This window comes from Lynx canadensis, chromosome D1 (genome assembly GCF_007474595.2).
Source record: "Lynx canadensis isolate LIC74 chromosome D1, mLynCan4.pri.v2, whole genome shotgun sequence".
Lineage (NCBI taxonomy): Eukaryota > Metazoa > Chordata > Mammalia > Carnivora > Felidae > Lynx > Lynx canadensis.
Genome location: NC_044312.2, coordinates 76,622,452 through 76,639,452, shown reverse-complemented (window position 1 = coordinate 76,639,452; position 17,001 = coordinate 76,622,452). Strand labels below are relative to the sequence as shown.

The window sequence follows — 17,001 nt, the reverse complement described above, 5'->3', positions numbered from 1 at the left end:
CTTGAATACAATCCCACTCATGTTTAAAAAAAAAAAGATTTTATCATTATAAATATGTTTCATACCCCTCCGCCAACAATACACTGTGGACAGAACTGATAAAATCTAATCCTTCCATCTAAGAACACTCTCCCACAAGATGTAACAACGGAAGCCCACTTTCACAAAGTATTGGCCTCACTGAGTACACACTCTTCAAATCCTAAGATCTTCATAAGTGTTAATGATGTAAGTTAATGACGATGATAATGGTATCTGTTGTGATCCATTAAATGTTTAGTGGATACCAGACAATTTGCTAAGTTTCTGACATGCACTGTTTCATTATGGTAATTGGGAAATCCAATTTCCCATATTGGAATCGGCCATAACAAAACACTAATTTACAACTTGTGGTCTGCAAAAAGTCTATTGTGTGGCAGCATAGCCAGAACAGACTATTAATGATCCACTCCATTGGCACTTTTTCCAGTAATCTTCAATGCTTGTTCCATTAAAAAAAAAAAATTGCTTTCAGTCATGGGCACTGAGCTAGAGGTATCTTTCTGAAACCACAAAACTTCTATCAAATAATTCAGGCAGGGTAAGATAGACTTTGGCTAAGTTATGCAAAAGCAATTGCACCCTCAGATAATTACACCTTCCAACATTTCAGTGATTTACACAATTATTTCTCCTTCATGCCACATGTCCATCACCTGTCAGTTGTCCCCCTGCTCCTTGTCCTCTTCATTCTGGCACTGCAGCCCTGCCCTGGCATACTGCCAATTTTGTGTTACAGAGGGAAGAGAATGAGGTGGAACCCTACAATAGCTCTTAAAGCTTCTACCCTGAAATACAGGTCACACCCACTGATATTTCATTGGCTCAAGGAGGCAGCTAATATTTTAAACAAAAATACAACATTGAAATGGGATGGGGGGAGGGAAGGTAGGGAGTAGAAGCAAGTTGAGTATTATCTTTACTTCATTTCTCTGAGTATGCGTGTCTGGCACTTGTACAACATAGTTAAATATGGTCAATGCTGCCGCTTTCTTCACAGATTTAAGTCTCAAAGAGTACAATATACATAAAAGAAGTCTGAAAAATTCAGAGTAGTCTGTAAGTAGAAGTTACTGTGACTTAATGCTAATTGTAGTACTTCCCATGCCTGGCAGACGGCATGATGTATATGACATCACATTGTCCTTTTCTTTTTCTAAATAACTTTTACTCCAGCAAGAAAACGTTAATGAGACTATTTATACAGACTCCAAATTCAAGAAGATTATGAGTAGACCTCCAATTGCTATACTTTCCTCAGAAACTGCCTCTAATTTAAGCCAATGTATCAGAAACTATTTAAGACCAACTCAGTGAAAATGTCATCGCAGAGATCAAACACCTCAGCAGACCAGATACATAAAATACCAAAATCCAACTAAAACTATCTTCAAAATGGGGAATGTTGGTGCTGAGTTGGACGAGGCAAAATGAAACGATCTCCTGTGAATTGTATCAGAGCTGACAAAAGGTCTTATTATCCTCCATTGATTGGCTAAGAATTCCGATATCTTTATGGCAGTTTCTCCGGCAACCTCTATAGAGCAGGAGTCTTTAATACTGTATCTCTGCTACTACCCAAGGAAGTTAAGAAAATTGAAAGCCTTTTGTGCTTCTTTTTCCACTGAGAGCCTTGAATGGGCTTTTCAAGATAGCCTGGACAATGTGTGTAATATTTTGTTTTAATTTGCAAGGCAGTCTTGTTCGTTGTGGTTTGTACCACGGGTCATTTTCACTCCATTTACTCAGAGTAAAAAAAATAACTTGCCTGAGGCAGTTCAAAAGTATCTACCTCTCTCTAGACTATGGCAAGACAACGAACTCAGCCTGAGAGTCCCTGGTACCCAGGTGGGCACTTGGTGACCTCTAATCTTGTCCATCAGACCATCGCAGACCATCTGAGGACAGAGCTGGGAAAATGACCATAAACTGCATTTAACCATAAAACAATGGGATAGGCATTGCTTTTTGCCCACCGAAAACCACTCTCCTCCTCTCACTGCCACAGTCCTAAGTGGTTCAGGTAAAGGGCAAAGATCATTTGGTTTCAGGGAAGGAAAACCCCTACCCCAGCTCCCAAGAATTGAATACAACCCAAACCAGTAACAGCCCTCTCATTCTCCTTGCCCAAAAGTTGGTCTAGGGCTGAAGAAGATGTAACCCAGGTCTGAAAAATAGGAGAGTGGAAATCTGCATGTGGGCAGAGACAGGGGGTTACAGGGAATCTTCCAGGAAGGACTTTCCTTAAACACAAAAAACAGAACTTCACACAGAGAAGGTTTGTAACCCATTCATTCCCCTTCCTTCTTTGCTTGCTTGTGATACTGGTATTAGGACACTATGCCTAGGGCCATGGCAGTCATCAGCCACCGGAGGAAAATAAGCCCCTAGTCCAATGTGCTGAAGACGGCAGGATGGAATGAGAAATGGGCTTCTGCTCTAAATGTTGATATTCACTCTACTTTGTTCTCAGGGCCTCCCATCCAGATGAGTTCTATTCTTATCCCATACATGGACTCTAATGTTTGGTCATTTCTTCTTGGGGCTCTCATCCTCTCCATGTACAAGCCTGCTGGGACTTGTAGAAAGTCTCCACAGCAAGAGAGAAAGGACTGAAGCTTTAGCACATCACCATTACCAAAGGTAGCATCGCAGTGCACTGTGGCCCAAAGCCAGGTACATACACTAGGCTAAAAAGAAGTATGTCCAAGAAAACAGTGATGAGACCTAAAATCACTTACTGACAAATAAGGCCTCTCACACAAAGGGCAGATTTACTATCACAAATGGCTACTCATGGAGTTTATTCTATGCAATTAAAAATGGCATTGATGAGGAATGAATCAGAGTCCCAAACAGCTTGCACAGCAGTAAATTTCTCCCATATTCTGCTAGCTCTCAATAGCTAAGGGGAGCCAGGAGTGGTAGGTGTACTGGTTCTGCCAGTGGGAGGATCAAGATTCAAATGATTTTGAGTTTCCTCTGTCATTATTATAATTATTCATAGTCTATCCCCACAGATAACAGAAGGGGACAGTAAAATTTTTAGAACATTACCTGCTTTGTAGGATTTTCCATGGAAACTGAGGGGGAGAAAGTTCAAATTTTAAAGTTCTGAAATTAATTTTCTGACCAAAAAGTAAAAAACAGCCTAAGATTAAAAAAAAATAAATATTAATATGAAGTACTGACGTTATCAGTCCTCTTCCTCACAACTGACAAATGAGTACCAGGATATTGAAGGATAGATGAAAAAGGATTCATAAAGCAAAGGGGAAACTTCATCCTCCCAAATGGCATGTTTCTCTAATCAAGTTCAAATCAATAAAAGTAAGCAAAGGTGGAGACAAAGATATAAAGGAGAAATGGAAAAGATCTGTTGGTTACATGGTACCGTTAATGAGAACCAAAGCAGTAATGGACAAAGTCTTTTAGAAGAGATCAAAACCAAAGGCCACCCACCAGGTACTGAGCACCAGCGAGCATTACACACATTTTCTTAACAACTCAATAGGTTTAATCAAAGCCAAGAAATTAAGCAGGGATCAATGATACAAATGGAATGGAAAAAACCATTTTCATCATGAATCATCTTTACCTTGAGAATACGTGAGCCAGTGGAGAACCAAACCAATTAGAAGAGCATGACCAAGGATTTACAGCATTCATTCCATTCCAGACCTCTACCTTCCCAATTAACAGAGCACAAGGTTCAATACGTTGTTAGTGAATCGGACAGGAACGATTGGGTCCAACCAAGACACAGAAACAGCTTCGCCCCCACTTTGCCCATTAGAACTTCTCAAACTGATGAGACCGAGCCAGCTAGAACCTGAGAAATGGATGGGCTGGGATCCTAGGGGATTACACAGGATATGCATTGCTCACCACCATCAAGGTGGAATGCTAAGCCTGGAAAGAGGCATTCACATAGAGTTGTTCTGCTCTCTAGAGTGGAAATGGGGATCACTGATGCCTGAAGCCACTAACCCCTGTAATGGCATCCATCCAAGTGCCAAAGTTATGAGTCCATCTGTCACTGTGACTTTTAGTATAGTTTATGAATTAGCAACCCATGAATCAGTCGTTTAGAAACCCAACTGAAAAAAAAAAACTTCTGACCTTGGCAGGTGAAGAAAAAGGCAGTCAGGTATAAGCTAGTATCAAAGCATTCAAAAAGAGGACCCACCCTATAACCTTCAGTTGAACTTGGAAATACTAATTCACTCAAATAAGGCAAAAGAACATCATGTGTTTATGGTTTTGCCAGTGATTATTACATATAGTGAAAGCAGAACATGGGATTTGACATGGCCCTGCCACTTTTGTTGCTTTGCTGTGTTTCAGAACTACCTCCAAAGGTCTGGCTTTCCACATGCTACTGAGAAGCCTGGATAAACCAGGAGAACAGAGCACCCAAGTAGTCGATATAATTTCTGGTAGGATCCCAGAAGACCAGAGCCAAGTGACAGCTTTCAATTTCAACCATGTCTACCAGGAGTACATTTCTCACAAATGACTTTATGATAGCTTACTTACCTTCGCAGTAGGCAGAGTCTCCCTGGACAGAAATGTAGCCATTCTTGCACTCACAAGTAGCTTTTGTATTCCAGTTTTTACACTCTGAGTTTTCACCACATGTAGGTCCTTCTGCACAAAAGTTATGACCTAAAGAAGCAAATAAAATTTTACATTAGAACAAAAGACTTTCAAGTAATAAACCACGAATTATCTTTACTATTTTGTCACCATGCATGAAAACATACACTGGCAATATGCAAGGGTAGGCTAGGAAGGGAGTGGGAGCGTAGGAATGGGAAACTGGACTACCACATGCTTGAGATGTTTCTCTTTAATGCTTTTCAAAGTATGTTTGATCCAGGCTGACCCTGAATCCCCTTCCCACCACTTTCTTACATAACCAATCTTTTTATAATCGCCTTATTGTAAAACTTATGACTCACAGGAAATATGTAAAATGAATCTACATGAATATATAAAATGAACACGACCAGATTATCAGTACCCCTTGATTACATCTCCCCAAGTCCCCTCCCAGCCATCAAAGAGGACTATCCTGAATTTTGTGTTTATCACTCCCTTGCATGTTTTTATCATTTGCCATATATAGGTGCTTATTTCTAAATAGATCATTCAGTTTATGCCCATTTTGAACTCCACATGGAAGAAATTGTATTTTACATATTCTCTATGGTGTATTTTCTATTCATCCCTGCTACTGTCTGTAGCTACAGTTTATTCGTCAATGCTGTATAATACTCTGTGGCATCAATATTCCACCATCTATCCATTATACTACAGATGAGCACTGGGGATATTTGCAGGTTTTGAATCACAAACAACGCGGCAAGAAACATCCCCGAGCAGGTTTCCCAGGGCATCCTTTTTAAACCGTGTGTTCCATATTTATTTTCCCAACATTCCTTTTTGAATCGCAGACATGGCTTCCAGGATAATTATTTTTCTCTCTCAAGTGCCCTTTACAAATTCCTTTAGTGAACATAATTTGAAAGTGACTGTGCTCAATCTTAATTTGTTTAAATGTCCTTTTGTATTCTTTAATTTTACTCCAGGATAAGTTCATTTTTATTTCTTCTTCCTATGATTCCTTGGGATTTCTGAATCTAAAGATCAAATCTTTCATCAATTTGGAACATTCGCAGGGAGTGTCTCTTCAGAACCTCTCTTCACCATTTTCTCTATTCTCTCTTTTCAGAACTCCAATCAGATAAATGTTATTCCTTCTCAAGCTCTTCTCCATGCTACTCAGCCTTCCTTTCCTATTTCTACTCCCTTTTTCTCTCTGTACTGAATTCTGTGTAACTTCCAGACATATCTTTATTCTCTTTTGGCCTGGGTCATGGTCAGTTTCACTCATCAACAGCATTTTTATTTCACAGATTTTCTAGAATTCTTATTTTGTCTCCTTGGTCAAATCCCACAGTCCCTTTTTCATCTTTTAATTTCCTTTTTTATTTTTTTTGAAGAGCTTTTATTTTTTAACATTTATTTCAAAGAGAGAGACAGAATCCAAGTGGGGGAGGGGAAGAGAGAGAGGGAGACAGAATCTGAAGCAGGTTCCAAGGCTCTGAGCTGTCAGCACAGAGCCCAATGCAGGGTTTGAACTCATGGACCAGGATATCATGACCTGAACTGAAGTTGTACGCTTAACTGACTGAGCCACCCAGGTACTGCTTAATTTCCTTTTTTAAAAAAGCACAAGACACGTTTGTCTTACATCAATAATTCCAGGATCTTCAGTTTTTGTACATCTGATTTTGTGGTTTGTGGTTTCGCTAAGTATTGTGCATGACTTGTTTTCAGTGATTCTTGTTTTCAGTGATTCCTCAGTTTGTGAGCACATATTTTTTTATAATTTAATCTGTGGGAATTGAGATTTGGGGTTTAAAATGGCATTTCTTCAGTGAAGGTTTGTGTTTGATTCCTTCAGGTTCCCAAAGGAACTATCAACCCAAGAACACTTTGTATTTTGCTTTGGGACATGATGATTGAGCCACACAGGTAGAATAAATTCAGGCCCTAAGCTTTCAGGAATGCAATCTTTTCTCCTCCATACCCCCTTATCTAGAGTCAAGACTGATAGATCAGTCTCCTTTTGCAAAGGAGGTTTCTCCTAGCCACCCAATGAGGATTCTCCCCTCAAGGTTCTTGATTTATGCATCTCACACAAGCCCCAGACTTTGTCTCCCATCTGTTGGCAGTGTCTATTAGAGGCAGATTCTACCACCAGGGATTAGACATTGCCCTCATGGCAAATCCCAACTCCAGCGTTCTTGCTTATCTCGATGGAATCACTTTTTTCAGTATTTCTGGTCTCTGATTTTTCCCCTTATTGCCAACTCCACCAAATTTGGGGAAATTTATGGTGCAGCGTTTTTAGGTGAACTAGGAGGAATATGTCATTCCTACCACAAAAGTTCAAATACAATAAGGTTATGAATGTGCTTTATCAACTTGAACTCAGTACATTTCAGTGAACTATATTGCTAGATCACATAATTGTGGTCTCATAGACAAGAATGGTTCTTGGAGGAAGGAGATTTCATTTCTAATACAGGTTCTGCAGCCACAAGCACAATAAATCACTTCACCTACCTAGACAGGTACACTGGGAAGGGACAACATCAGTAATTTTGAAACTATTGCTCAGAGCCTGGGGCACAAATGAGTGGTCAGGTAGGGCTCAAGTCCCCCACCCCGGATTCAACCAAAATAGCTCTGCTTTTATATTTTGCATATTTATCATGTGAACAATAGCTTCTGGCTTTAACCAAGATAAAACTCATTGAATTATATAAACTCCAAGCTTAAATCCTTTTGGTGATGGCATTCTGTTAACTTTTTTCTTCCTTTGAAACAGAATTTTAAAAGATACTATTATTAAATAATAAGATTCACACACCTACAATATAATATAATGCATGGCATTACACTTCCTAATACATGTGAATTAATGAGTTAAACTGGCTACTCCACGTAGCACACTTAGAACAATCCTTGGTACATACGAAGAGGTCAACAAATGTTAGCCACAAAGATGAGAAGGATTATGATAACGTTGACAACAACAACTACAGTTCAAAGTAACTTAGTAACACTGTTCTCCTCCACTTCTAGATAAGGAAGGAGAAGATTAAACTATTATCTAGCTAGTAGATGGAGGATGGAGATACCAGGGTTCTAAATTAGGTCTGGTGAACTCCAAGGCCCATGTACTTTTCACCATATCCTATATCCTCTCAGACAACAAAACTTCAGGATACAAAGTGAAAGATGTAGCTGTTCCTCAGGACATCAGAGAGTGAATCCGTAGATAGTATCAGACTCAGCCTCACTACTTATGACCTGTTAACTGCCCCAATCAAAATGAGAGCAAAAACTTAACTTGCTGGAAACCTACCACCTCTGTCAGTCAAAAACATTGCTACTACAGCTTTAAAGGCTTACAATAACCATTACAAATAAAAAGACTTGAGATTTTGCTACCAAAGGGACCATTTTCAGACATCTTAGCTCAGTGCCAGATAAAGGGGCTACACTTTCCTCCCCGTGTCAGAATTGATCAATAATTAAGTTGTCACATTTTCTTTCATTGTGAAGTTCGACCCAAGGTCACATGTGTATCCATTATGACATGTATTCTTTGTTTCTTTTCTCTTTTTTCCAGGAGACTGCAACTGTCCTTTTCCTTCTGCATGCATTTGACAGGCAGGAAAAAAGCCACTCAGACAATGTTGATATCCCAATGCATCTCTATCAAGCACATGCCACGTCAATTCACAATGCAGAATGTTGGGTAAATTGTATTTTCAAGGACAATGAAGGGCCCATGGGACAAACCAACCTTAATGTCAAATCTACTTTGGCTGGGCCTGACCACTGTGCCAAAAGCATGTGTTTAATTAATTAATCCAGGCTTCCTTTCAAGCAGTATTTATTCACTATCTGCTTGCCTTCCTGCAGGAGTGAATAATCAATATTTATGGGGCATCCATTTCTGTGGACTGAAGCACCCATGCAAGCTTCTGAGAGAAAAGTAAAGATGTTTGAGACATAGTCTCTGCCAGCAAGGAAATTACAAACTAAGGGGAGACAAGCCAAATACAGGGGTAGTATAAATACAAGGCAATCTATGTGAAGTGAGACGTGAATAGTACAAATAATCAGTGTTTCAGAGAAGGAGAAATCACTTCTAGATGATGCAAAACTTGACCTTGAGTTCATCCCAGGTAGAAACATGAGAAGGGGTGGGCACAAATCCTAGAAAAAGGAATGGGACTCCAACCCCATGAGGAAGGAGGATACAATTGGAGAGTGTCATATAATCTGGCAGAAATGTAATAATAATAATTAACACAAACGGTAGGCACTCAGCTAAGTGTTTTTACATGCATTATCCCATGTAATTCTATTAACAACCCTACGAAACTGAAATTATTATTTGTACTTTATAGATTCAGCAGATGGAGTTTGGAGAAGTTAATTATGGAAGGTACACAGAGCCAGAAGCCAGAGTCTGAGGCCAAGGTTATCCATTGCCATGTTATTTCACTGCCCTCCCCAAAGCAACAAATTCCTAAGCATTCCGACATCCAAAATATTAAGAAGATATCCTTTTGCACATGAAGACACAAATGGATTACAATTTAGGTTTCTTCTCATCCTCAATATATCTATTTTCTGTGAAGTAATTTCACGTATTTTTTTAATGCTTGTTTATTTCTGAGAAGGGGGAAGGGCACAAAGAGAGGGGGACAGAGGATCTGAGCAGGCTCCATGCTGACAGCAGAGAGCCCTATGCAGGACTCAGACTCACAAACAATGAGATCATGACTTGACCTGAAGTCGGATGCTTAACTGACTGAGTTTACTTAACTGTCTGGGTTACTCAGTTACCCCAATACCAGACACCCCAATACCAAATATTTTTAACAAAATATCCTATCTTCAATCACACTAACATCTTCAAAGTCTAGGGTCTAGGTCTGATTTATTTCTCTCAACCAAAGTTACCCACACAAGGGTAACTGGATGGATGGCTTACAGATGGATGTCCACACAAAGTTACCCACACAAGGGTAAGTGGATGTCTGGCTGGACACACAGCCAGCCAGAAACATGGGAGGGTAAATTAATGAGTGAAGGAACAGAGAAATTAATCTATAGTGGCATTTAATGCCTCCACCCTCCTAACCAACTGGAAGGCAAATATGACTGGTTTGTTAGTTACCATTTTTCTTTCTTATAGAGGTATGAATTACATCTTATAAAATTCACCTATTGTAGATACACCTTGATGATTTTTAATCAGTTTACACAGTTTTGCAGCCATGACCACAATCCAGTTTTAGGATACTTTCACCACCCCCAGCTGGACATCCTCATTCTTTAAACTCCACTCCAGGATCAGAGTTGGCTGACAAATCATAAATCCTCAATTCTCCACATTTCAGAATCCTTCTAAAGACTTTGTCTTTCTTATCTGATGTGTCTCCATACCATGACATTGGGATACAGATTCTTCCCTTCCTGGATATCAGTCTTCAGTTGCTACCTATAATCTCTTAACAAGCCCTCTAGTTAGCCCTTATATAATTTTTCCTTCAGCTGGTTATCAACATGGTCTGATGCATGAGACTACTCAAAGTTACCCTCTTCCTTAAATCTTTTTTTTTTTTTCAGAATTAGAAGCTGTGACCAGATTGTAGACTACACACACACACAGCCCAATATTCAAGTTCTTTTACTTGACTTTTTTTAAAATATAATTTATTGTCAAATTGGCTTCCATAAAACACCCAGTGCTCATCCCAACGAGTGCCCTCCTCAATGTCCATCACCAACTTTCCTCTCTCCCCCACCCCCCCCCATCGACAGTTGGGGGAAAGTGGGTGATGAGCAATGAGGAGGGCACTCGTTGGGATGAGCATTGGGTGTTGTATGGAAGCCAATTTGACAATGCATAGGGGCACATGTACCCCAATGTTTATAGCAGTGCTTACTTGACTATTTTGAATAAGTGACTTGAGCCTCCAGAATTATTCTCCTATAATAGAAGCACATAGTGAGTTCTTTCGACTAGGACTGGCCCAAATACAGAGAACATCTTAATTACAAAAACTGCTATTTATTGACTTCTTCCAACATGCCAGACATAGTGCTAAGCATATTAAACACCTTACCTCACAAAACCCTTAACACTGCTAAAAATCACTATTATCCTCACTTCACACATTAGGAAAATGTGGTTGAGACTCACTTTTTTATCCAAGTTAACATAGACAGGATCATGATTTGACTCTGAAGTTCTTGTTAAGAACACTGAGGAAATAATTCTTATACAATTTCAATACTTGGAAGTTTAGACAACTAACGCTTACACTCAATGGATCTCAACCCTTCTATGTCTTACAAAATGTTTCTAAATAGGTCCACTTAGGACCCAACCCCAGATTCTGCCCATCCGTTCTTAGCAAAACTAAGTGTAGGTCAATGCCTGCACCCTATCATTTCTGGCACGTGGTTGAGAATATCTACCCTTCCCTAGAAACAAGAATAAAGGCTCAGAGTCCTCTGTAAGGGCACAGGAAATAGCACTGACTATCCAGCATACCCCACTTTACAGGTTATCATAGCCAACAGCCACCTGACAATCCATCTGGATGTCCTCGCAGGCACTCATAGCTCCCCCAGCCAGAACTAAACTCTTGATCTTACTTCCCAAATCCAAGCTCCCAGACTCTCCATACCCATCTGCCACACCTTTATCCACCTAAACCAGAACACTGGGAATCATCTTTGTCCTGACCCCTCAAATACTGAACCTTCCCAAGTTCCTAATATGGCAAGAGTCTAAGTCACTTCAAACACTTAAATTTATATCATATCTAGGTACATGTGATATGGAACAAAGGAATCTATAAATATACAGAGAAGTACACCATGTTTCTCTGGATGCAAATATATGGCCTATTTCTCTAACACAATTCAATCTTTATCACTAGGTACAGAGTTGTGAAATTATAATAAAAGTATATGGTAATGCCACGTGTTGTTCTTCACGTGCTTTGCTATTAGGAAATATAAATTGAAAATACAGAGTCAATTTTTTAAAAGGTAGCTTTTTAAAAATTTTTTGAGGCTTATTTATTTTAGAGAAACAGAGACTGCACATAAGCAGGGAAAGGGCAAAGAGAGAGGAAGACACAGAATCTGAAGCAGGCTCCTGGCTCTGAGCTGTCAGCACAGAGCCTGACGCAGGGCTCGAACTCACTAACCGTGAGGTCATGACCCGAGCCAAAGTTGGACACTTAACCGACTGGGCCACCCAGGCACCCCCTGTGTCAATTTTTACAGACATCTTTTACATGTAATATAGTACATCCACCTAGATAAACCCACTGAAAAGATTTTCTTTTTTGAGAGTTCCACCTTTTAGGTTTAAACCACAAAACTACCAGCCCAAGCCTAAGTTGCTAATAATCAAAATCACCTCAACTTCCTTAACTTTAAAATATAAAGAGTAGAGAAAAAAATCATCAACAAAACCATCCTGGAATGAAACTTAGGGGAAATTTTTAAAACACCATGAAAATGAGACCCTGACACTTCTCAACAGTGGTGAGGGCTAGAGAGAAGAAAGAGAAGTTGCCTGCTCAGGTCAAGCTACAATTTACCACAGCTGTACATCACTGGGCAGAGAATCAATGTTCTAAAACTGGGTTGTGTATATTAATTTTATGTTGTATGTATCTCCTGAACATAACATTTTCTCCTCCACAACAATAAGAAAAGTCCATTGTACTCCAAACTATTACCATCTCTCAAATAGACAGGGCCTCATGTGCCTCCCTGTGCCCTTTTTGCCCAGTCACTAATCCATTTTATACACAAAGGGATCCTTTTAAAACACATATTGGAACGTGTCCTTCTCCCCCTTAAAAACCTTCCCAGGGCTTCCATTTTACTTGCGAGAAATACAAAATCTTTAACTTGGTCTCGCAGCAACAAAGAAGGCCCTTTCTCTCTCTCCATCATTTCTCTCCAGCCACATCAGTCTTTCTTTCGATTCTTCTACTGTTCCAACCTCTCCCAATTCAGAGTCTTTGTAAACTTGTTCCACCAACTCACAACACCCCTGCCAGAGTAATTTCTACTCAGTCTTTAAGTCCCAGCTTAACCACAAGCTCTTCAGAAAAGACTCCCTGGTCTCCCAAGTCTAAAGAAATCCCCATTATTTTCTTCCATACATCCTATTATTCTTGTTCATAGTAGTGATCACAATTACTGTATATTTATTTCTGTGTTTATTCAATGTTTACCTCCCCATTAGAAGCTCACTTCTTCAAAGGAAAGGACTATGAAAGATTGGTCACCTTGTGCCCATAGCAATATCCAACAGATTATAGGTCATCAATAAATATTTGTTTAGTTAATGACTAAATCCTCTCAGTTCTCCAGAAGAATTCGAAGTATTTTAAAGACAAATATACCAAGGCTCAAAGATGTTAACTACCTCCTCCGTGGTTACATAGCTAAACGGTGATGGGTGAAATAGAGATATAAATCCAAATATGATTCTAACACCTGTCTCTCCACCCCACCCCACATGACTGCCCAGACATGATTTTAATCATCAAGGGACATTCCAGGAATGAGAAGAGATCAGGACTCCACCAGCCATTAGCATTTTTGAATCCATGGCACACCTCGATTTTACCAAAACAACAAACTTTGTTTCTTTCTCCAGGTCACACATTCCTTGACAACTTGCTGCCTGGACACTCTACGTCAGAAGTTAAACAACTTAATCACACAACAGAACATCAGCCCTCAACAAGATACTAATCTGAGTGAGACCTACTTGGAGCTCATGTTCAAATGGTGAACATGAGCAGATCCTCAGAGGAAGGCACATAATCTGCAGAAATCAGGTTCCAACGTTTACTCAAATATCTGTTTTAGTTCCCAGCAGAGGCACCGTGCATTCATTTGACAAGTATTTATTGAGCACTTAGCAGGTGCCCAGGCACTGTGCTAGGCAATAGGCATAGAATTTAAAAAATGCTGTCAACAGCATAATGATGTTCTTAGTCATCTGACCCTCTAGCAAAAATGACCGATGCTGAGTATCGGATTAGAAGGAGATGCTGTGATGGAGAACAAGGTGCTTCAAGAGCATATCACAGAGAAGGGTCATAACACAAGATCCGAAGCAATTTAAAGGCTGAGTGAAGCTGACCAAAGGATGGGAGTTCTAAACACATGAAGAAGCCACATGTACCCATAACATGTTCAAGGAAATTAATGGAGTGACAGAAACCCTGAGGTCACATTTTTTTAGTTGGGAGTAATCGAAAATGTGGACTCTGCCTAGTGGCCCTGTATCTAGAACTCTGCTGTCAGTGAAAGACCATAACATCTGTCAAACAACTTGCTGTCTTTAAAGCCATTGGCCCTGGGGCGCCTGGGTGGCGCAGTCGGTTAAGCGTCCGACTTCAGCCAGGTCACGATCTCGCGGTCCGTGAGTTCGAGCCCCGCGTCAGGCTCTGGGCTGATGGCTCAGAGCCTGGAGCCTGCTTCCATTCTGTGTCTCCCCCTCTCTCTGCCCCTCCCCCGTTCATGCTCTGTCTCTCTCTGTCTCAAAAATAAATAAAACGTTAAAAAAAATTTAAAAAAAAAAAAAGCCATTGGCCTTATCTGCATATGATAAACCCCACCTATTAAAAGGAGCCCCCACACATGCACTGCCACTCTCTAGATCCCACTCCATACCCTTTTATAATTTTACCAAAACCATCCACCCATCCTGCTTCACCTCTGGCTTCTACAACCAGTAACGGACAAGTACCTTTATGATCTGCTACTGTGACTTCTTCCACAATAAGGAACGAATAGGCCACCTTCCTTGGGCAAGATGGTTTCTCTAACATAAAGTTGGATTCCACATACAGCACCTTTTCCTACCCTCAATCTCCTACCACTAATGTGCCCCCCAGCAGGTAGGCAAGTTGCCTCTGAAACGATGTACCTCGATGATGTAAAAATGCACTCTTAACTCAAATCCTAGAAAGCCAGTACCTCTCACATCACTGATGCCGAACCTTGGCAGTTATATAGGGGCTAAGGTATACTAAGTACAGTATATTGCATGTGCCTCATTGGTATGGAATCTCTCCACCCATGGACCAGCTAGGAGGGATATGGCCCAACTATATCCTATGACAACTGAACACCCACATGTACTCCACAACCAACACACACACCATAGAAGCCTGGGCCCTATGGGGGTAAGGACATTCCTTTCTCCTTGTCCACAATGGACCCTTACAGGTTCTGTCTTAGAGAACAATCCATTTCCTCTGCAATAGTCGACACTTAAGGGTCTATTTGTCCAAGGCAGCCTGACCTTAGTTTCAAGTCTTCTGTCTGGGACAACGTGCCCTCTTCCAGAGGCTCTGTGGGTCCCGATATACTGCAGCACTTCTGGGGCCACAGATGTCACAGACTCCAGAGACAGTACTCTTCAAATGCCCTCTGCTCCCAGCCTCAACGGTTAAACAGAGAGCCCTGTCTTTACGATCCACTTCAGCCCATGGCTGCAGGGATTTTGATCAGACTCCATCTACCAGTACACACAGAACCTGCCCCAGCTGCTAACTGCCAGTTCCTCCATTTAGGTGCTAGATGATGTACTCATCAGGAGCCTCTTTTGACCTCAAATACCCTAAAGTCCTCTCTCTAAAACCATTTCAATTACAAATTCTGCTGGAGACTAGAATGACGAGGAAGACCAGGGGGGAAAATCATACGATGCCAAGAGTGTTTGGGAGGATTTAATTGAGGGCATAAAATCTTAAATACTACAAATAATCTCAACTCATTTCAGTCCAGACCAGATGACAAGGTAAGTGAGCATGAATTAAAATTACAGATAAACACATTGGGAACAGATGTTGGCAAGAATTTTTTCCCCAATGCCGAAAATCTTAAACATGCCACAAAAACCCTCCAAAGTCACTGGCAACCTTGAAGATACAATTAGAGCGAAATTATGAGGGGAATAAAACCCTGAGGTGTGTGTCAAGAATTCTGGAATGTGTCAAATGATCAGTGTCGTTTCCTGGAGCAACTGGAGGATGCACAGTCAAGGTTCGTAGCTTTTTGCCCCCCTTTAACTGAGACCACTGCCAATTCAGGGGCACGGTTTTTTCTGCTGAGGTTACATTCACACTTTTATTACTTCTTCTGGGCACAGGCATCGGTGTCACTCCGGGGCCCACTCCCCCTTCACCACCTTATGGGCTCACACTTTAAGTAGTCAGGCTCCTGCTACAGTCATTGCCTTAACGTCATGAGGAAGGTAAAGAAATTTCACACTGCCGGCACAAACTGTCCTGAAGCATCAGAGAGAAACTGCAACGGGGAACGGGGATGTTCTGGGTGGTACTGGATACCTTGGGACCTCAGCAATTGCAAAATGGCCTCTTCCTGCCAATGTCCATCACTTCGGGTCTTTTGGCAGGTATCTTCCCTAACTGTCCTATTGTCCCTTCCTTAGGGACATCCCGGGTGTACCAACAGCCATGTGGCTTTAACCACCAATTCAGCTGATTACCTTCATTTCCCTTTAAAGGGCCCAGGAATTCGTTACAGCATGTGGCATGGCCCAAGATTTATAGAGACAAAGTGCCACGCCCCTAGAGTATGGATATCAGTTGTGTTGGTACAATGAACATCATAAGTCAGTCAGAGCCTGTTACTCTTAACTCTACAGTCTTAGGTTTAATTCCCACAAAGAGAAAAACTCAGTGAAAATCTTCATCTCTCTCCTGGATCAGTCAGGGGGTGGGGGCAGAGGCAAAATGTGTAACCATATAAGAAAATAGGCATGACTCGAATAAAATGAGTTTCAGAATCATGTCACCAAGTTATAACTCGAGCGAAATGGTCAGAACTCAGCAAAATGGGTTCAACGTTATTTCCTATGTGAAATATACAGAGTCTATTGAATATCTGGTACTGAAAATCATTTCCTTCGAAGTCACTGACCTGACAGTGATAGAATTATTCTATGTGGTAAGAATGTATTTTCACCTACCTTATCTCCTACATTTAAATAATTCATAAAATATAATCATTAAAACAAATGCAATTTTAAAAGTTAGAGCACTTTATGCATATCATATAGCCAGCCAACTGGGGTCAGAAAGCACAGAGCACTCTCTGTGCCTTCTCAAATTCCCAGTCTAAACCTCCTCAGGTAGGACGGCTCATCGGAGGCCTAATGAAGACAAACCTCAGAAAACTTCCATTCCCTAAACAGGCCCAAGGAAGATTGTGACTCAGATTGCTAAGGAATGATAAGCTCTCATGGGGTGATTTTCCTCAGACTAATGACCTGACATCAGACAGAGA

The 17,001-nt window shown here is 40.7% G+C and overlaps 1 protein-coding gene across 1 annotated transcript in view; it reads right to left on the bottom strand.

Moving 5' to 3' along the window:
• NELL1 (neural EGFL like 1) overlaps positions 1 to 17,001 on the bottom strand; it is a 900,960-nt gene that overhangs the window by 662,477 nt on the left and 221,482 nt on the right. Inside the window, exon 12 of the mRNA XM_030333128.2 lies at positions 4,582 to 4,710. Coding sequence (XP_030188988.1) covers positions 4,582 to 4,710 — 129 coding nt within the window. The remainder of the gene's footprint in view (positions 1 to 4,581; positions 4,711 to 17,001) is intronic.